We start from the raw sequence: 21,529 nt of genomic DNA on the forward strand, positions 1-21,529 counted from the left end.
TCTTGTAGTGAACTTTGTTTAGGTATATTATTTAATAATGTTTTAACTAATATTTACCATAGACTTTAATTGTAGAAAATATAACTGAAGTTGTTATAAAGTAATTATATAAGTACTATTTATTTATTGCACTATATATTTATTTTTTTATTTTATAACTTTAGCTATTAATATTTAAATTAAATAAATTTATATGTGTATCATTGTGTTAAAATATATTTAAAATTTGTTTAGTTTTTAAAAAAATAAAAATTAATTATTTTATGTGGTAATATTTGTATTATTATTATTTTCTTAGTAAGTAATATATTTTTTTGCTGTTTTAATAAATAAGCTTATATGTGTTTTGGTAATGATATTATATTTCATTATTTCCAAAATAAATATTTTATTATTGATAATATTTTCATTTCATTATTTTGTAAGCAAAAACCAAAAACTAAAAATCAAAAACTAAAAACCAAAATCTAAAATCACCATTTATATTTTTCAAAAAAAAAACTAAAATCTACAGCAAAATCAAAAACCAAAAAAATCAAAATTTAAAATCTAAAAACCAAAAACTATAAACCAAAATCCAAAATCTAGAAACCAAACAAACAGTCCTCACCTTAATCAACATTTTGATGTGGCACTCGTCTTCCTTGGCAAAGTGCTAAGAATTGATGTATCTGTGAACAGTGTAGAGTTCAACAATATTTGAACTTCTTTTTGAATATAGATTAGTTTTTAAATATGATATATCTTGACAACATTGGTTTCTGTTATAGTTCAAAAAGAAAAAACATTGGCTTCTGCCAGTTTTACTGCTCCTACTAAGTATTTTCTTCCATCTGAAGTTACTCTCTTGGTATGTTTCTTCAAATCAGAACTTGGATCACATGCTGAGAATTCATTTAAGCCTCCACACTACTTGACAGTCAGTTTTCTTTCCTTCTTGTATGTGAATCCAATTAAGTTATCATTCATTGCATTCCCATATGTTTCTCATTCTGCACCAGAGGAGGAAAGGGTGGAAAATTTGTTGCTTTCAGGGCTTAAATAAGCTTAAGCTCACATTATTAGGAGTCAGAAGCAATATCATTGTTCTCAGGCTCGTGTTTTGTGTGGGATAGAACCGTTCAAAAACTATCAAACGTGCAGTCTTTCATGGTGAATCTTATTGTCCTTATTTACATCAGCTTTGGAAATCTCATGCATTTTTTATCAACCAATAGAATTCTTCTTCAACCTCCTACGTTTTACTCTTACACAATCGACATGATCATTTGGTTGCTAGGAAAGAAACGAGATAAAAAGGTGAAGTGGACTTGGTTGGTTGTGCTCTTCTCCGAGGGATCTGAATCATCAATTCAGTCTGACCAGTCACATTCAGACCGTAAGTGGAAGGTTCTCAAGCATTTAGATACTTACGGTGTGTTGTTTGCTATCAGAGAAATAGTACTTAATTAGTTCCATCTATATGTTTTGTAAATTTAGTGGACAGATCATGGTTAGGAATGAAGTATACCATTTAGACACTCGTACTATGTTGTTTCTTATCAGATGATTAGAATTGAGTTCCATCTTCTGTAGGTGAAATCATTTTTGAGTTAGTTAGTTCAATGGAGCAATCTGGAACTAAGTGCGCAGCTCCGTATGTTTATGATCCTTATTAGAGCATCTCCAATTCTTTTTTTTTTTGTTCACGAGCATTTCCAATTCATTGTTACTTTTGCATCTATGATAGCATTTAGAGTTAATTTCATTCTAACCTATTGTTATTTCTTCCCCTAAAATAAAGATTACTATTTTTTCCTAGCTAATCTATATTTTGAAGATTGCTATTATTGGAGAATACATCAGAGCAAACTCTATCTCTATTATAGATATTTTTTATTTTAGAAGAAAATATAGCAAAATACATTGGAGAAGGTTTTTGTACAGTTCATACCAAACTCTACAAAGCTTTTTGGCCCAAACCCCACAGTTAAGGCTCCTACAACCTGTGATGAGCTCTGCAAAGGTAAGTCTTCGCTTTTGGAGGGTATCTTTGTGGCAAATTCATCACTCTTTCAAGTCTTAAGCAGTTTTCTTCCCATCCACAATTCGTTAATGCTTTGATTACTTGATATGCCTCTAGCTTGAAGCTTTTATTTCCACACAGCATTTGTGATAATGTCACTTGGCTCTTTTCAGGGAATCGTTCTGCTTATTATCTTGATCAGTGGACTGTGTTGTAGGTGGGCATATCGACACAAACTGACTTAGATTCTAGACTCCTCAAGAGCGGTAACATCTTTGCCCTTTCAAATGGGGATTGTTACATTACTTGAACAAGTGTGCATGTGATTATAAAACTTGGTATTATTATATCATATTCACTTATTTGTTTGTTTTTTTTGTCTTCATCGAAAATGTTTGTAAGCACTTGTAATAATTGAGAACGTTGAAGAAAAAGAAAAACACACTTTGAAGCCTAGGGTGGGTATGTGTGTTTACTTTTTTACTTTTTACCGTTACTGTTTGGTCGTCATTCATCTATATCATGCACATACATACACAAATGATGGACCCAATGAGAAATGTATTTATTGTTGCAGAGCCTTAATTACGAAGGGCCGTATATGTCTTGCGAGTTGCGACCCATTACCCATCACTACCTACTTAACTTCCCCACCTACAAACCAGTCACTAGTGAAAATGAGAAAGCAGAGATGAACTATAGAGTTTGGAATCACTTTCAAACATAGGATGCTGTGGCACGTCCCATCCCACTTCACCTCTCCTTTCTCACTCTCAAACCTCAACATACACCATATAACTCTAAATCTTGCTTCTAGAAGCAGAGGTTGCGAAAATATTATTGTTGAGACAATTTTGATAAGGAGAAAGGAAGGTTTGAAAGTGATTCCAAAATGCTAATCAACGTGTTAGAGAATCCTCAAGAAGAGCCACAACTACGTACATTCACAGTGGAGGTGCTGGTACTACAAGAAGATGATTCCAGCCTACTTTTATTCCTTTGGAGGATGACAAGCTAACTAATGTGTGTTGATGCAATCGCTAGTTAAGCTAAATTCTTTTGAATGTACCAACTTATCTTGTATAGTACTCATGTGGCTAAAACCAATCGTAGACATGCATGAATTAACAAACTCTTTGTATTAGATATTAATTTTTTTTTTTTAGTAACATTATGGTTTGTCGAGTTAAGAAACAAAAACAACAAGAACAGAAAAGATATTTGTCAATGTCACCTTCTGGAGTAGAGAGCGTTCATGCACATCCCCAACTTTTTTCTTAATGAAATATACATATTAGTTTGAAGCAAAACACTGGATAACTAATATATTTTATTTAATTAAAATAACTGATGATCTTTAAGCAATTGTAGAGTATTTTCACCTCGCTGCTGAATTTGGATTCAAAATCTGTAACTGGTAAGAAAAAATCCTCTTCTTTTTAGTTTAGTTTTTTTTCTGGTTAAAAATTAATATTTTTAACAAAGAAAAACAAGAGAAGAAAGAGACGTTGAAGAGACTTTTACTCTAACCATAGACGATAACAAGTGAGATTGCGTTGTCCATTGATGGCAGGTGGCCTCTTTCATTGCATTTATACTTTTTATCCTGCAAAGTATTCAATTATTTGGGTTAGATTAGAAGTTTAAAACATATTGTTGTGGTATCACTTGATTGCGCAGACAATTTGTTGACTACTACATAGCACAATCTTTTTATTTGAATTAACTAGCACTTAAGGTTTTTTCTAATTAGTAGAGTTTATAACATTTAAATAGTTTAACCTATAGAACTAATTACGTTTTGGATAAAATGTAAATCATGCCAATGAAAATAAGAACAAATAGCATAATTGATAATACTGAGAATTATATTTTCCTAAATATATCATTGCATGTTTAAAAACTATCAAGAAAAGTATAGTATAATTTGGAAGCGGAATTCCAAAAACAGAGAACATGCTAACTCTAAACTTATTGTAATGTTTATAAAAAGGTATAAGACAAACTACTATTATCATCATGAAATGTTATGCTTCATGTTGTTGTCACATGGGAGTTTCATCAGTAGTGTTCTATTTGATTGATTCTTTTGTATAAGACAACAAAGTAAGAGAAATTTAAAAATTAGAATGAACTATATCACTCATTTTTATATTCCTTTGCTGTTGTTCAATTATATGAATTATTCTGAAATTACATTTTGATGGTGATGAAACAATACTAATAGAAGAAACTACATATGTATTATGTTACATTTCATCTATAGATATTAGTTTCAATGAATTTTATTCAACAAAAATGAGAGATAATAAGCTAATAGTAATTATCCACACTAGCATTTTTACTGAAGAAATCACATTGCTGGCAATGAGCCAATTAGCGCATATATTTATAAGCCAATTAGCATATTTTGTGGTCAACAATTTGTTTTACTGTTACACTGAATGTAATCAGAATCCATATCATTTACTAATAATTTATGTAAATTATAATACAAACTAATAATTGATATTTGTTATTAATAGCGTATCTTATAAAAAGCTAATATCTTACGTGGATAATCGGTATTTGTTAATGATAATATATTCTATTAAAAATATTAAAAGGAAACTATTTTAAAAATGATTAGTTTCGGTATTAGTCATATATTATTACTAATTGGTTATTTATAAAAATCTAGACTATGACTTTAAATTTGTTTATACAAATTAAAACAAAACTCTAAAATAAGCTCTACATTAATTATTTTGGAAAAAGAAGAAAATAAAGCTCTAAATATTGACAATTTTGATGAACTCATCTACAGCCGTTAAGCCGATTAAGATTTAAAAAATCACCAATGACAGTCAAAGTAGCATCATTTTCATCACTATTGCTCAAGTTAAAAAGGTGAATAGTAATTAGTTTCTTTTAATAATAGTTAATTTAAATAATTAGTTTTTTCCATTTGGTGATACTGACAAATGTTAATATTCATTTACAATGTATATATATGTCACATGCATAGATTTTGATAATGAAAGAACATTCTCTCCAAGTTTTCTTGTCCTCTAAAAAGTAAAAGATAATCCCTAGATTTTCGCCATTGATGAGCTCTGACCCCTGCAGTCTCACTACGTCCTCCTCTGTTCAAGATCAAGATTTGGTTTAATGGAGACTAGAAGATCGAAACCGGTTAAGAATCTACCGGAGACAATCCATTCATTGCTGGGTACGAAGTCTCATTTGACTTCAGCTTGGGTTAAATCTGTCTGCAACATCGTCAAGAACGTTTCTTCCTCTGAGATTGCTTCGACGTCGAAGGAAGAAGACGACTCTGCTTTCATCCAAGTACAGAGCATCAGAGGTCTTCTCTCGGATTCCTTTTCTTTTTTAGATTTTTCTTTCTTTCTTTGGATCTTTGTTCTTCAATTTATTTTATTTTCTTCTGAAAAAATTTCTTGTTTTCTTGTGAGAAATTAAAATCCTTTGGTGAAGATCACCTACTACATGCAACGAACACTAACCGTTGGATTAGCGGTTCTCATACTGTACTAGAGCTACGTGGCAATCATCCAACGGCTATTTGATTATTTGTCCTCACAAAATTTTACAATATGAATGGGTCCAATATTCTAGAGAGTCAAGAGTTCAATCGCATAATAATCATAGTCAAGAAAGATTTGCCAAACCATGGTTTAATTATATAGAATTAAATATGAGAATATATGTTTTATTCAGATAATATCATATCATCAAGTTCTATGTTTTATTTTTGGTTACAGATCAACTCTCTGCATTAACAGTTGAAGCAAATGAGCAGAACAAACGAAGAAGGCAGATTCTTAACGAGTTTCTGGACCTTAAAGGGAACATTCGTGTGTTTTGCCGAGTCAAACCCATAGACTCCAAGAACATGAGAGCACCGGTTACTTCAGATACTAGAAACGTGATAATCAAGTTAACAGAAAGCAAGAGGAAAACCTACAACTTCGACAGAGTTTTTCAACCTGATTCATCGCAAGGTTAGGTGGCTTTGATCTTCTTTGATAATTTTCCACTATGACGTCGCTTGCACGGTTTTCATATAGGTTGATTAAACACATACGTGAAAGTGATGTTGATGATACTATTCAAAATGTGCAGATGATGTTTTCTTAGAGATTGAACCGGTAATCAAATCGGTTATCGATGGCTACAACGCTTGCATTTTTGCTTATGGACAAACTGGTACTGGAAAAACATTTACAATGGTAAGAAGCAAGAAACATCTCTCTTTGCTTTCATTTGTTGTTTCTTGAATCATGTTAAGTTGATACGTAACATGGGAGAATGATTTTGCAGGAGGGTCTTCCAGAATCGCCAGGTATTGTTCCCCGAGCAATCAAGGGACTGTTCAAACAAGTGGAGCAAAGCAATCATAAGTTTGTAATCAAGTTTAGTATGCTTGAGATTTACATGGGGAATCTGAGAGACTTGCTTGTCTCACAAGGAACTAAACCCATTGGTCCCATACCTCCAAGGTAACCTGTGCAGATAGTCTTCACTTAGGGATTCGTTTTGGACTCTTAACTTAATGAGTTTTGTTTCTATGTTTCAGTCTTCTGATTCACACAGACGCAAAGGGAGAGATAGATATAGAGAACTTGGCGACTCTTAAAGTGAATGACTTTGATGAAGTCTTCAAGTTATACAAATTAGGTTGTCGATATAGAGCAACTGCCTCCACTAACTCTAACTCTGCATCCAGCAGATCACACTGGTAAGAAACTGTATCTTTTGTTATTTCTATAAATTTATGTTACACATTATATGTTCTCTGATCGTGGATCATGAAACAGTATGATCAAAGTATCGATAACTTGTGCTGGAGCTCCGGAGAGACGGCGAGAAACAAACAAGATTTGGCTAGTGGATCTTGGAGGAAGCGAGCGCGTGTTGAAAACTAAAGCCACTGGTCGCCGTTTTGATGAAGGCAAAGCCATTAATCTCTCTTTATCTGCTCTCGGCGATGTCATCAACTCTCTTCAGCGCAAGAACCCTCACATTCCTTACAGGAACAGCAAGCTCACACAAGTTCTCAAAGACTCTCTCGGTAACTAAACATCTTCCACAAAACTCTTTGACATTAACTGAAATGTTTTGTTCACTTCGGTTCTTGATTTTTTCAGGGCAAGACTCTAAGACATTGATGCTTGTTCATGTCAGCCGGAAAGAAGATGATCTTTGCGAAACCATATGTTCTTTAAACTTCGCAACTAGGGCAAAGAACATCCATTTAGGTCAGGACGAATCAAAGGTAAATAACTTGCATAACAAGTCAGCTAACTTTATAGTGTTGACAATTTCTGATGTGTTAAAGATTCTTCTGACTCGTAGGAAGAACAAGAGAAAAAGGAGGCAGTGATGATAAATCTTCAGAAGATGATGGAAAAGATCGAGCAAGAACGTGAGACAGCGTTAAAAGAGATCAGATCTTTAAACGAGACATTAGAGAAACTCACCGGTAAGCCTCATGTTACTGAAGAAGCAGAAGTGGATGAGATAAGAGAAGAGATTCAAGTTACACCAAAGTTAAAGAGAAACAAATCAAGACGCGCTTCAGATGTTTTCCCTAGCTTCATGAGACCAACAGCTAGTAGTAGCAGCAGAAGGCTATCAGGAACAGATTTTAGCGTGATCTCTCATGGTCCTGGCCCTAAGTCTAGAAGGAACTCAATGATCTCTGTCCGAGCTGAATCCGTGTGTCTTCCCATGAAGAAGAACGGGTTTGATTCCGTGGCTGACTCATCAGAGAGGAGCGTTTCAAAGTCTACTTGTGTCATGCGTGCAGATGATGCAGCAACGGTTGATAGTCAGGACATATCTGAATGTGATATTAAGTTGGTCGTGTCTGAGCACAAGCCACAGGTACAGCATCTGGGCCACGGATCTGCTAAGAAACCTAGTTCTTCAAAGATGGATGGAACAGAGTTTTCTAGGGTTAACAGTTGGCTTCATTCGCAATCCGCAAACAGGAGTTACTTGCTTGACAAGAAACAGCTTCCTGCGACACCTTCCCCGGTTAAAGCACGCAGTCTAAGCAGAAACAGATCGTTGGAAAACTCATCTACGAAACTGGAAGATATAGAAGAGTACAGAACAGAGGATACAGGTATTAAACCTACACCTATGCTTAAAGATCTGTTTGAGCTGCAATGTCTCTGTTCTTCCGAAACAGAGGATCAGATTCTCTCCAAATACCCTAATCCTGACAACCACGGTGACAATGAATCTCTTTGTCCTCCAAGTTTAAGATACGAAAGACTTAGCCAACACATAGACAATAATGTATGGGAGCAAGGTTCACTTAAGCCAAGATCTCAGAGAGGTTTGGCTTTCCCGGAGGATATAGCTCCACCGTTGCGTAGGCCACAAGTAATATTGGGCGAGAGAGGTAAACTTATTTGGATTCACTTTTGTACAAACGCAAACGCTTTTTTGTCCCTTTGTTCATTTTCTGAGATATTCTGTTTGGTTGCAGGAAGAGCTCAAACGTTTATCCAGAAGCTTCATGCATTATGCTTATGCATAGTTATGGCACTAGGGTTTATTGATGTTGGGTATGGTAATGACTTCTTCAATGGGTTAACCAAGTAAAGACAGAGAACTGCAGGCTGTCTTGATCCCCAAGCAAATGCAAGTTTAGCTTTCTCAATAGAGATTTAAGTATGTATTATTTTTTGAATAACCTGTCAATGATTTTGAGCAAAAGAAAATCAGAAAAGCCTGTCATCTCTTGTTTTCTGGGGTAATGTCAAAAGGTTATATGTCTTTTATAGAAATTTTGGTCTCCTAGAGTCAATTTTCAGGGTATTCATTATGTAGGAATCTAGTTGGTCTTGTCTCACATGATGTCGGAATCGGTTTAGTCCCTCTCATGAGGTTATTGATCAAGAAGTGGTGGTCACTTTTTTGGATCAAATGTGGTGGTCACTTTTCATTTGTTATTCTTCAGTTTTGTTTCAATCCACGCCTGTTGAACAATAGTTTCTTGTGTGAGCTAAAGAAGTAAAACTTGATCTGTAATTGTGGTTAATGATAGTGAAACAAGTTGCACTGGTAGTAAGTATACATTTGTTCCACTTTCGCTCATTTTGATCTTGTTGGCGACCCCTAAAATACCTATCGAGTTATTCTCACATTAAATAAAACTGTATAACTATTTCAGCTGGACATAATTGAATTATATCCAAAACATGGCATCAAATCATAATTAAATTAATTCATATGGGGAATAAAGCTTAGTCATACTAGACCATGCGCTGCACAACAACGAACTCATCAAGACTCTGAAATTAACAAAAATCCAAAAGAATATGGGAAGAAACAAATTCTAGAAAAATGGTAAACTCAAAATAGATGTAGTCGTAGAGGTCAAAACTGAATAGACCTAATATGGACGACAGGGAGAGCGTAATGAGAGGACTTAAAAGAAACGAGAAAACAAGAAACTGTATTTGATAAACTATAAGAACGTCATTTAACAATTGAGAACAAAAAAAAAAATCAAACCCCTAAAAACATAATAAAACCCCCTAAACAAACCAACCCATTCGTTTTCTAACACTTGAAAAACTAAAAATTATAAACTTTATTAATCATATAAGGTTTATTGTTAATGAAGGGTGGGGTTAAACTATGGGCCGTGTGCCTATGTCTCGCGACGGCGACGGCGACCATCGTGATGGTCCAAGCGGAAGATCCTTACTTTCACCATGTGTGGAACGTGACGTACGGAACCGCATCTCCCCTCGGTGTTCCACAACAAGTCATTCTCATCAACGGTCAATTCCCTGGTCCTAACCTCAATTCAACTTCTAACAACAACATCATCGTTAATGTCTTCAACAACCTAGACGAGCCTTTCCTCCTTACTTGGTACGTTTATACATATATAATAGACCGTGATCTTCAGTTTCCTACCATTTCTTCGTATAATACCACTAGCTAGAGAATAGAGATGTCCATTTAAACAATTCGCTTTGATTATTTCCCTATTAAGAAAATCAATATTTAATTAGTTTGAATAAACAAATCGTAAATTAATCGAATTTTAGATAAATGATTGAATATGATTCTCTTTAAACAAATATAAGACAATGATGGTTTGTTGTTTCTAATTACACTTTCAGCATGTCAAAACGTATATTAAATTTACCTTTTAAAAGTGAAAATTTAAGATTTGGGATGGATAAGAATGGTGAAAAGTTGGAATAAGTTTTTAAAATGTGCAAAATTTTATACTATCCATCACCAGTACGTAATTTGGCTCGTTTTGATTCAAAGTTCTAATGCTACCAATAGAGAGCTTACAATTCGTGTTTTATTTGGAAACAAATTATATATAGGAATGGAATCCAGCATAGGAAGAACTCATGGCAAGCCGGGACTGCCGGAACAATGTGTCCAATCCCACCGGGTACGAACTTCACATACCATTTCCAACCAAAGGATCAGATTGGTAGCTATTTCTACTACCCTACCACGGCAATGCATCGCGCCGCGGGTGCCTTTGGTGGCCTCCGTGTGAACAGCCGTCTTCTTATCCCGGTCCCATACGCTGACCCAGAAGATGACTACACTGTCCTTATCAACGATTGGTACACCAAAACCCACACCCAGCTCAAGAATTTCCTAGACAGTGGCCGTACTATTGGCCGTCCAGACGGCATTCTCATCAACGGTAAGGCCGGAAAAGGCGACGGCTCTGACCAGCCTCTTTTCACATTGAAGCAAGGGAAAACCTACAGAATTCGGATATGTAACGTGGGTCTCAAGGCATCTCTCAACTTTAGGATTCAGAACCACAAGATGAAGCTTGTTGAGATGGAAGGCTCACACGTTCTCCAAAATGATTATGACTCACTTGACGTCCACGTTGGTCAATGCTTTGGCGTGACCCTTACGGCCAACCAAGAACCTAAAGATTACTACATGGTAGCTTCCACAAGGTTCTTGAAAAACGCTTTGACTACCACAGGGCTCCTCCGCTACGAGGGAGGCAAAGGTCTTGCCTCTTCTCAGCTACCAGCGGCTCCCGTTGGCTGGGCTTGGTCTTTGAACCAGTTCCGCTCTTTCAGGTGGAACTTGACAGCCAGCGCAGCTAGACCTAACCCACAAGGCTCTTACCATTACGGAAAGATTAACATCACTCGCACCATTAAGCTTGTGAACACTCAGGGAAAGGTCGACAGCAAGCTCAGATACGCTTTGAACGGAGTCTCGCACATAGACCCCGAGACCCCCTTGAAGCTCGCTGAGTACTTTGGTGTTACCGATAAAGTTTTCAAGTACGACAGCATTTCCGACAACCCTACCTCGGATCAGATCAAGAACATAAAGATAGAACCCAATGTTCTCAACATCACTCAACCACGAGAGGAGTGTCCAGTCTTGGCATTTGGATGGCTACTCCTTCTTCGCTATAGCGTAAGTGACACTCTACATCTTTTTCTTGAACTACACGTAAGCATATTACAAACTCTAATTTTAGATCAATTTTCAAACCCTAATATCATTTTCTTTCATTGAACAAAAAGGGTTGAGCCAGGGACATGGACACCAGAGAAGAGGAAGAACTACAACCTTCTAGACGCAGTGAGCAGACACACAATCCAAGTCTACCCCAAGTGTTGGGCTGCAATATTGCTCACATTCGATAATTGTGGGATGTGGAACATTAGGTCGGAGAATTCCGAGAGACGGTACTTGGGCCAGCAACTCTACGCAAGCGTCTTGTCGCCAGAAAAATCCCTCCGGGACGAATACAACATGCCGGAGTCAAGTCTCCAATGTGGCCTGGTCAAGGACAAACCTAAGATCAACCCTTATGCTGGAGCCTAATTTTTTTTCTTTAATTAATACTTTTATTTAACAAACAAAAAGAGTTTGGCCTTTCTTTTGTTGAAGCCAGTTTCGAACGGAACGGATTAACTTTTTTAAAAAAAATGTTTTTGGGGTCTTTTAATTATTAATTCAAGTTATTAATTTGACTCAAACATAATATACAATAATGTATATACTAGATTTTGATACGCGCTTGAAAGCGCAGATTTATTTTTTAAAATATAATTAAAAGGATATAAATACATGTTAGTTTTTCATAAGCTTGAACATTTTAGTCTCACAAAACATACCAAAAATTACAGGCTCTGTTCGGCCAAGTCTAGGTTAAAATACCTATTAGGTAAAAAAAATGACCTATGGGTCTTGTTTTCGGGTCTATATCCTATCCGAGATCCCTTCAGATATTTGAAATACCTGAAATTCTTTGTATATATTAGTTATATTTGAGTATTATAGTACAATTTTAGTATTATGAATACTTTGTATGTTTTGGGTTAGAGTTTGCGATTATGGTTTCAAGTTTAGAGTAAATTTTCATATTTTCAGAAATATAATTTGGGTATCCGGGTAAATATTTTGGTAGTTTTGAGTCCTTAGATTAGGTTTTGGATAAAATTTTGGGTATTTGAATATTTTAGGTATTTTCGAGTTTCAGACCAATTTTGGGTCTTTTCGAATCTTAAATATTCAAATATACCAAAGCATATACTCAAATATCTGAATTAAAGTTTTCATGTAGCTTTTTGATTTTAAGAGCGAAAATTCGATTAAAGGAACAATATAGTTTTGGGCTATTGGAATACATCAAGAGACAGGTTTAGAGATGATGATATTTTAGTATATCGGATTTGTGCATATGTATTTTGGTCCACTTAATCTAAATCCAAAAAGATGATTTATAAACTTGGTCCGAAATTAGTCGAGTAATAATTAAAAACTAAGTTAACTGAGTACTAACTAAAAATTTTAGGATTAATTAAATGCATTGAATGTTATATAGTTTGAAAAATATAAAGTAAGACTAAAAAATAGTTAGTTAATAAAATGGTTTAACAACTTTTTATAAGTAGATTTTTGAGAATGATTCTTTTTAATAATACAGATGTTTATCCCTTCAGTTTGTCGTCGTATTCTTCTATACACGATGAGTTAATTAGACTTTGACAGTTAAATTAATTTATTTTGGCGTTTTCTATTTGTATTTTGAATTTAATCGTATTCAACTTAAGCTTATTAATTAACTAATGAAATGAGCATAAAATGATATCTGTTTTTTTATCATCAAAAAAATGATATATGTTTTGGTACCTAGCTGATGATAAGTATATTATTTGATAATACATTACCGCAATGTTTTTCTTTTCTTCACCAAAGTAACTACTAATATTGAGTTCATTAAAATTTACGTTATAATCAAAGGAAATTTAAAATATTCTTATATTTTTGTCAAAAATATGCTTATATATATAATTATCGCAATTATACTAGTACTTCTTGATAGATAAAATTTTTCAGTAAAAATATTTGAATTATATAAGAACGTAAAAATAATGTTTTGTACTGAAAATTACTATAAAAAATTTTACAAGTTTTTTAGGTAATAATTATTTACAAGTTTGTAATAGTGATATGATATATATATATATAGTTTTTTTATTAATTTATAGAGATATTAATTTATCGATATACTAATTGAACCAAAAACTCAATTTGAGACTATAAAATTATGTTATTTTATAGAGATTTTTAGTGTATATTAATTTATATAATATTAATTTAAATAGGTTATACTGTATGTATATAATTATGTTTCGTAGTAAGTGAATGATCACGTTCGGACAGGCCACGTAGTATCGAACTATCGATATCGGGCCGGAATCAATAGAGTTGTCACTTGGCCTAGAGTATCATCACAAAATATCATAATCACCGCACAATATTCAATCATATACAGAAGTTGCATGGAATCGTCGTGTATGAAAAATAAATGGATTGAAATACAATAGCGTGATCCGGTTTGTAAAAAGAAAACATCAAATAATTTGTCGGGAAATTATATATATATATATGTGAAAATAGCCGAATAGATTAGGGACATTGATATCACAGGCTTGAGAGTGGAGCTGACAAGGATCTTGACGTGAACGTGCATGTGCAGCACTGATGAAGTGAAACGGTAAAAAAAGATTTCTTTGATTTCTTATTTACTATTTCCACTGCTCTATTTGATCTTCAAGTTCAACCATGAATATATACATAACTAGCCTGTTTAGCTAATATAATGGTTAGGGATGGTTTGTTGATCAGAAAGAAATTAAACTATTATTATCTTCTAAAATGCATAAAATCTAATTGTTAAGTCTAAAATAAGCTGTAATTAATTAGGAACAGAAAGAATGTTCGTACGAGTTATATTAATTATAGAAATGGCAGTGGAGATTAGGAAGGAAATGTCTCATTCCAATCTGTCCCATCCAACGTGGCAGCGAAAGAAACACAAAATAAATAATTTGATAAACTGAAAAAAAAAAATATCAATGTAAGAAAAAGGCAAAAGTGTCAGCCTTTCATCCAATCTTTTGGGTTAAACTTCCTGCCTTCTCCCCCTCCCTCATTTATTTCATTGCGTGCTTCTTCTCATTTCTTATTTATTTTGATTTATTTATTTGTTTATTTATTTATTTTTACATTACTTTCAATTGAAGTATTATTGTTTGATTAATCAATAGTCTTTTTATTTTGGGTTAATCATAGTGTTAGTGTAAAAGCATCTTTAATGAGAATTCTAAGCCAAAATTTCTCAAATGTATGTCTAGTTTTTTAGTTATATATTTGAGATTTGGAATTTTGAAATGGGGTTTTATGGATTTTGGATACAAAAAGCATTATTTTATTAACATATATACTTTATTGTTTTTTAAGAAACTTTGTGAAAACATATTAATTTTTTTTATTAATGATGCTCGAAGTTATACTATGAACTTTGATCTTTTCTGGTTATTCCTATATTGTAAAGCTGGTATATATCTCTGTGTTGGTGTTATCTCGTACAACGTACTTATTTATGGTCGGATTTACAGAAAGCAGAAGAAGTTTCAGTCACTAGAACTTCAAATACCATCTAAAAATCTTTTTTAAGAAATTCAAATTCTGATATTTTAATAATTTTCTGGCGGGTAAAATAGTCGAATATTATTAAACAAATATCAAATTGATTTACGTGGATGATTGAATGTAATGTTTAGTCAAAACTTATATATCATAATAATTGAAAAGACTTGTCATAAGAAAGTATCTAATAATATTTTTAGTGCAAACAAATACGTATGGGATCGCTATGTGTTATCCAGATAAAAAGCACATCCATCTCCTTTGTCCTTATTGACGACTGCTCTTCTTCTACCAGCTCCTAATTGTTATTCATTTAATGTAGAAGCTGTTTATATTTATTACTTATGTTTTTTTAAGCTTTGTATTAAGCTGATTTGAATAAACTTGAGATTTTCACATCCTTTTAGAATAACTTTTCCATTTCGAACATGGAAATTGTATTATTATGGTTTGTTTTTGTGTAACTGGTGTTATATTATTTGTTCGAAGTCAATAATGTGTTTGAGTGAATTATAAACGAAGAGTGAATAAAATAAATAAATAAAAAGGGTTAAAGCAAAAGGAATAAACCATTCAAGAACACTATCATGCATACACCAAACGGTAAAACAGTTTAAATCGAGAACTTTGACAGCATGTTTCTCCTCGGTGGAATTATGCATGTAAGATTGTATATTAAAAAGGATATGTAAATGCATTTATCATGCGATAAGATGCTTTGTATTTATGGTACAAAAAGAAATGAGGAAGTGAGCAATAAAGTCTCCAATCCAATAATAGATGCTCAAATAATATTATAAGCACTCCCATACATTTACACACATATATATATATACACACACACAAAATATAAGAGCGAGACTGGGAATCCTTTTGTTGCTAAAAAAAAAGAGAGTGGGAATCCTTTCACTTAGAGCATCAATATAGCTGTTTCTTAAAATTGTTTCTTAGTATTATTAGGATTTAAAGAAAAAGAAAATTGCCTATTATTAGATGAAACATTCCTTAATTAAGGACAATAACAAGCGTTCCTTATGAACACGTGTCTCTTCTTCTCTTGAAAGAAAATTAGACGGTACTTCTCCCACCACAATCACTCTAACCACCACCGCTTTCCTCCCTTTCTCAGTTCCCACGAGTAGTTGCCACTGCTAATGAAAGCTTTACTAATCAATAGCTAGGAGCAAGAATCTGCTTTCCTTCTAGAGATATCGGCGGTAATAATGATAACGGAAACGACATTGGCAGAGACGATGGTTTGTGGTTTAACGGTGGTGATAAGTCTTGTCCTGCTTCTTCCAATTAAGATTAACTCTGATGACTCTTCTTACCACGCTTGATTGAATTGAGTTTTCAGTTTTAATGGAATTTAAGTTTTGGGTTTGATTGTTTGTCCATAAAGCTTTGATCTTTGATGATATCTCTTTTTGAGTTTTGTTTCAATAGATCTATGTTCTTGCCTTGTTTATTTACTAAAGCTTTGATTGGTAAAGCGTTAGCATTACCAGTAGTAGTATGCTATAGAAGCAGTATGCTGCAGGAATTGTATGCTTTTGCTAAACTGTTTAATAAGATGATTGGTATAGTAGTATGAGTATGCTATTTAAAATTATTATAAAATTAGTATATAATATATATTATATAAATATAGTAACATATAAAATGAAAAATATATATAATTAATTTATTTAATTTAATAATTTAAAATTTATGTTTGTATCGAAAAATATTACTTTAAAATAAATTTTATAATTAAAATATCTATTTTAAAAAATAATATTTCACATTTAAAATAATTTAAATTATATAAAATAAAATTATATGAATAAAATTTTATATTTTAAATGTGAAAAACTACTTTTTTAAAAAAATTATTTTTATTGTAAATTAATTTTAGAATCAAAATTTTATTTTCTGGATATAAAAATAATTTTATGATATTATTAAATAAAATAAATGAATTAATTATATATTTTTCTTAATTTTATAAATTATAAATGCAAATGTTCTTATAAAAGCTTCATATGAGAGCATTTGGAGAGCATTAGCATTTAGTAAATGTTTTTCTAACAATTGTTGATTGGATAATATAGAGCATAATGCTAATGTTAATGCTCTACCAATCAAGGTCTAAGAGACAAAAAAAAAAGTATCTACCAATAATCTAGCATTTCCTATTGTACCTTAGCATTGTCTCTTAGTCTTCAAATATTAATAAAAAATGCTAAGAGACCAAAATTTTGTCCAGGTGATAATGTTGATCTTAAAGGGTCATGGAGAGATCTTTTTGCAGCATTTCCATTTTGGTAAATCCAATAAGTGAAAGGTGTAATAATTAGCAATTTGGGAGTTAGCATTTCGATTTTGCAAGCAAAGCTACCTCTCTTTTCTTTTTGTACATCCCGAGTCACTCAAACGACGGGTATAATATCTACGAAAGTAAAATAGTATAATTAACAACTATCCAAATAAGTAGTTTTTTTGATAATCCAGACATATTCAACGGAATGAAGGCCAACTGACTAATCTTATAGGAATATAATTATAATTGGGGATGTAAGTGTACTAAAAGGGTGGCATTTGCCTCTATCAAAATTTTAAATTCTTTTTAATATACTCAAATTTTAACTTTTTTTTATTAAAATTTACATTTAACTTTAAATTTAATATTTATATGTGATTTTTTTTCTTAAATTTTATGCTATATCTACCACTATTTATTTACTGACACCAAATAAATCCAGTTGTTTAGTAATATAAATTAGATATTTATATCGTCTGACCACATAATCAGATAATCTAAAATAGTATATTATGAATCCGAAAAGAAATGTAAATGTAAATTTTGTTTATCGTTGATTTTTTAATGTGAGTTCTAGTAATTTTTATGTCAGCTCTTAGTTCTTGAGATTTTTTGTTATTTCGCCAACTGACATATTAAATTTTGTTTTTCGTATAATATTATTAGAAAAAAATGATCCATTAGGTGTGGAGATGATTTGTTGGACTGTAACTGTATAAATTTTACTGTAGAATTTTTTTATTTAGCTGTAAATGATGTAGTTTTAAAATTGATTGTTACAACAATATATTTCATACAAAAAAAAAAAGGTTTTAGAAAATAATGTTTTTACAGCCATTTTTATTATTTTTTGGTTGAAACTTTAAAAAACAAGATAAAACATGATTGGTGATTTAAAGATTATAGATTAATATTAAAGCTAAAATAAGCTCATACAGCCAACCAATCAAGTTGTTTTACTGCAAAATTTATACCATAAAATCAAAACTTTTTACATTTTAAGAAAATACAAATATATTCTATACTGGTTAGTTCATTGTTGTATAAAAAATCGTTTTGTTTTCATTAACTGTTTTTATTTCTTTAAAATCTCGTAATTTGGCATACTCGAGATGAGAATCTTTAACGAGGGTTCCGATTTTACGCACCTAAAAATTGGAACCTATGAGCATAATTCCTGCAAACGCATCCATTAATACAGTGGGCCATCTTCACGATCCACCGCACAAATATAAATATACACACATACATAACCATATAATATCCTGTCGACGAAGACGTGTGATTGCAGAAAATATAAATTAGACTACTGATGTAAAACTGTTTTAATGTATATTTTTGTACCGATTCATTTGAACTAGTAACTATTACTTTATTTTATTTAGTGCACGTCCATAAGTAAATGAAAGAGTCTTGGCTGCATAGATATAAATCCAACACCAAGCTACATTCATATTAACCGAATTAAAACCAAGTCTTAGTTTTTACTTTAGTATAAAGTTGAAACACGAGACGGAAATTAGTTACTGTATATCATTTCAAAGTTATTAGAGTTGCGAGTGTCAGTGTTGTGATTTATGAATCCAATGTGACGTTAAAAAAAAAAGAATACACTACATGCATATATTTGAAAGTTTAGTTTGTATAAATTTTTTAACTCAAAAACATATAATTTTCATAACAAAAATATTTTAAATATAATTAACCCTAAAACCGGCTTGAGGATTCTGAAGGACCCTTGAATTGCTTGGTCGGTCCATCTTGATCTCTATCCATATATTTTATGTTATATATGATATGCGTGTACACACATATGCTAAAGCTAGTGTTGATTTTATTTAAGATAAAAATATTATAATAATACAGGCAATATACCTTCAGGTCAAGAGAAATGATATTTATTATTACCCATTGAAAAAGACTCATTTGATCAAGAGAGAAAAAGAATCTATCATATGAACCAAAAAAGCATCTTTCTATCTTTTCAAATGCTTGCTTCCTTCAAATCCTCTAGCTCCTCCTCCGAAGATGCCACCGAGAATCCTCCTCCTCCTCCTCCGTTATGCCTCGCCTCATCTTCCGCCGCAACATCCGCCGCTCATCACCTCCGTCGTCTACTATTCACCGCTGCGGATTTCATCTCTCAGTCCAACGTCTCCGCCGCTCAAAACATACTCTCAATCCTCACCTCAAACTCATCCCCTTACGGCGACTCCACGGAGCGGCTCGTCCATCTCTTCACGAAAGCCTTGTCCGTACGGATCGGCTTGTCCGAAAATGCTGCCACGTGGACAACGAACGAAATGACTAGCTCCACGGTTTTTACGAGCAGTGTATGCAAAGAACAGTTCTTGTTTCGAACCAAGAACAACAACAACTCTGATCTCGAGTCTTGTTACTATCTTTGGCTGAACCAACTAACGCCGTTTATTCGGTTCAGCCATTTAACGGCGAACCAAGCGATCCTCGACGCGACGGAGACAAACAACGGTAACGGAGCTTTACATATACTTGACTTAGATATATCACAAGGACTTCAATGGCCTCCGTTGATGCAAGCCCTAGCCGAGAGATCATCATCAAACCCTAGCAGTACTCCACCTCCTTCCCTCCGCATAACCGGATGTGGTCGAGACGTAACCGTATTAAACCGAACCGGAGATCGGTTAACCCGGTTTGCTAACTCTCTAGGACTTCAGTTTCAGTTTCACACGCTTGTGATCGCTGAAGAAGACCTCGCCGGACTTTTGCTACAGATCAGATTATTAGCTCTCTCCGCCGTACAAGGAGAGTCCATCGCCGTCAACTGCGTCCACTTCCTTCACAGATTCTTTAACGACGCCGGAGACATGATCGGTCACTTCCTGTCGGCGATCAAGAGCTTAAACCCTAGAATCGTGACAATGGCGGAGAGAGAAGCGAACCATGGAGATCCTTCGTTCGTGAATAGATTCTCAGAGGCTTTAGATCATTTCATGGCGATATTTGATTCGTTGGAAGCCACTTTGCCGCCAAACAGCAGAGAGAGGCTAACCCTAGAGCAACGGTGGTTCGGTATGGAGATTTTGGATGTTGTGGCGGCGGAAGCGGCGGAGAGAAAGCAAAGACATCGGAGGTTTGAGGTTTGGGAGGAGATGATGAAGAGACATGGCTTTGCTAACGTGCCAATAGGAAGCTTTGCTTTCTCTCAAGCTAAGCTTCTGCTTAGACTCCATTATCCTTCAGAAGGTTATAATCTTCAGTTTCTCAACGATTCTTTGTTTCTTGGATGGAAAAATCGTCTTCTCTTCTCCGTTTCATCGTGGAAATGATTTAGTAGAGAGAGAGAAACAACCTAAACTTAGGTTTAGTAGAGAGGAAAATATCTGATAATTTTTGGTGTTAGGGCAAACAAAAAAATGATTTACAGATGACGTCGGAGGAAGGTGTCTCCGGCGAAGATTGTCGACGGTGGAGGTATCTTGGGATGTGTGTCCTTTTTTTTTTGTTTCTTGGGAAGCTGAAACAAAGAGACAACCTAATCTTTTGTGTTCAACCTACTAATATCTATTTTTTCAAACTCAATCTTTGGTGTATCGGTTTAACATATATTTTGTCCCTTTTCTTTTTCAGTTTATTTGATTTTTTTAGTCGATCCACTCGTATATTAGTTGCATTTTAAGATTTATTATATGCATCCACTTATCAGATCCAAATGTATTTTATATTTTTCTATATTAATATATGATGATGATGATAAGTGTTTATGGTATTGTTCAAAAGAAAGGTTGTAATGGTAGGTCAGAGTTATATAAACTATTTGGTTGAAATTGTCCGATTTAAATTAGTCACGTCATAGTTATAAATTTAAAGACCTTAAAATTTGTGGAAATGGCCTTATATTTGGACTCAACCGGTTTAATAATATAATCAGCACGAAAGAGTTGTTAATCTGTCTCTTCAATCTTTCGAGAGATTCCACTTTCGCATGCTCTTTTTAATTTGTTTTCTAATTATTTTAGATATATATGACCGCCCTCTTTGTTGCACAAGTCTATGCCTCAGCTTTTTAATAAATTTTTCGATTAGAATGGAACATTGTAGCTTTTACGACCCTTTAGTCAATCCAAAAAGATCAAAATATACTAGAAAAAAACTATCATTAATCCGTCATGCCTCCAAAAAGCACTCTATGTGAAATTTGAAGCAGTTGACCATTCTGAGTTGACTTTAATATATGTTTAGTACTAAGATGGTTCCAATAC

At 33.4% G+C, this 21,529-nt stretch overlaps 2 protein-coding genes and 1 pseudogene across 2 annotated transcripts; all 3 read left to right on the forward strand.

The window, feature by feature from the left end:
* Positions 1 to 5,007: 5,007 nt before the first annotated feature.
* LOC106296681 (kinesin-4-like) lies at positions 5,008 to 8,828 on the forward strand. The gene is made up of 9 exons (XM_013732872.1): positions 5,008 to 5,351; positions 5,770 to 6,009; positions 6,131 to 6,237; positions 6,329 to 6,507; positions 6,585 to 6,746; positions 6,826 to 7,079; positions 7,156 to 7,283; positions 7,364 to 8,420; positions 8,508 to 8,828. The coding sequence occupies exons 1-9, from the start codon at positions 5,156 to 5,158 to the stop codon at positions 8,621 to 8,623; spliced, it is 2,439 nt and encodes an 812-aa protein (XP_013588326.1). The 5' UTR covers positions 5,008 to 5,155; the 3' UTR covers positions 8,624 to 8,828.
* An 801-nt stretch (positions 8,829 to 9,629) lies between these two features.
* Positions 9,630 to 11,869, forward strand: LOC106296682 (annotated as a pseudogene).
* Positions 11,870 to 19,206: 7,337 nt separating this feature from the next.
* LOC106299234 (scarecrow-like protein 18) lies at positions 19,207 to 20,914 on the forward strand. Its single transcript, XM_013735354.1, has one exon. The coding sequence runs from the start codon at positions 19,241 to 19,243 to the stop codon at positions 20,594 to 20,596; it is 1,356 nt and encodes a 451-aa protein (XP_013590808.1). The 5' UTR covers positions 19,207 to 19,240; the 3' UTR covers positions 20,597 to 20,914.
* The last annotated feature ends 615 nt before the right edge of the window (positions 20,915 to 21,529 follow it).

The sequence above is a fragment of the Brassica oleracea genome, chromosome C6 (assembly GCF_000695525.1).
Source record: "Brassica oleracea var. oleracea cultivar TO1000 chromosome C6, BOL, whole genome shotgun sequence".
In the NCBI taxonomy this organism is placed as follows: Eukaryota; Viridiplantae; Streptophyta; class Magnoliopsida; order Brassicales; family Brassicaceae; genus Brassica; species Brassica oleracea.

Coding starts and splice junctions, on each gene's coding strand:
- LOC106299234 (XM_013735354.1), top strand. CDS start 19,241: ATGAACCAAAAAAGCATCTTTCTATCTTTTCAAATGCTTGCTTCCTTC.
- LOC106296681 (XM_013732872.1), top strand. CDS start 5,156: ATGGAGACTAGAAGATCGAAACCGGTTAAGAATCTACCGGAGACAATC. Junction 6,747..6,825: donor GCATCCAGCAGATCACACTG/GTAAGAAACTGT, acceptor ATCATGAAACAG/TATGATCAAAGTATCGATAA. Junction 7,284..7,363: donor TAGGTCAGGACGAATCAAAG/GTAAATAACTTG, acceptor TCTGACTCGTAG/GAAGAACAAGAGAAAAAGGA.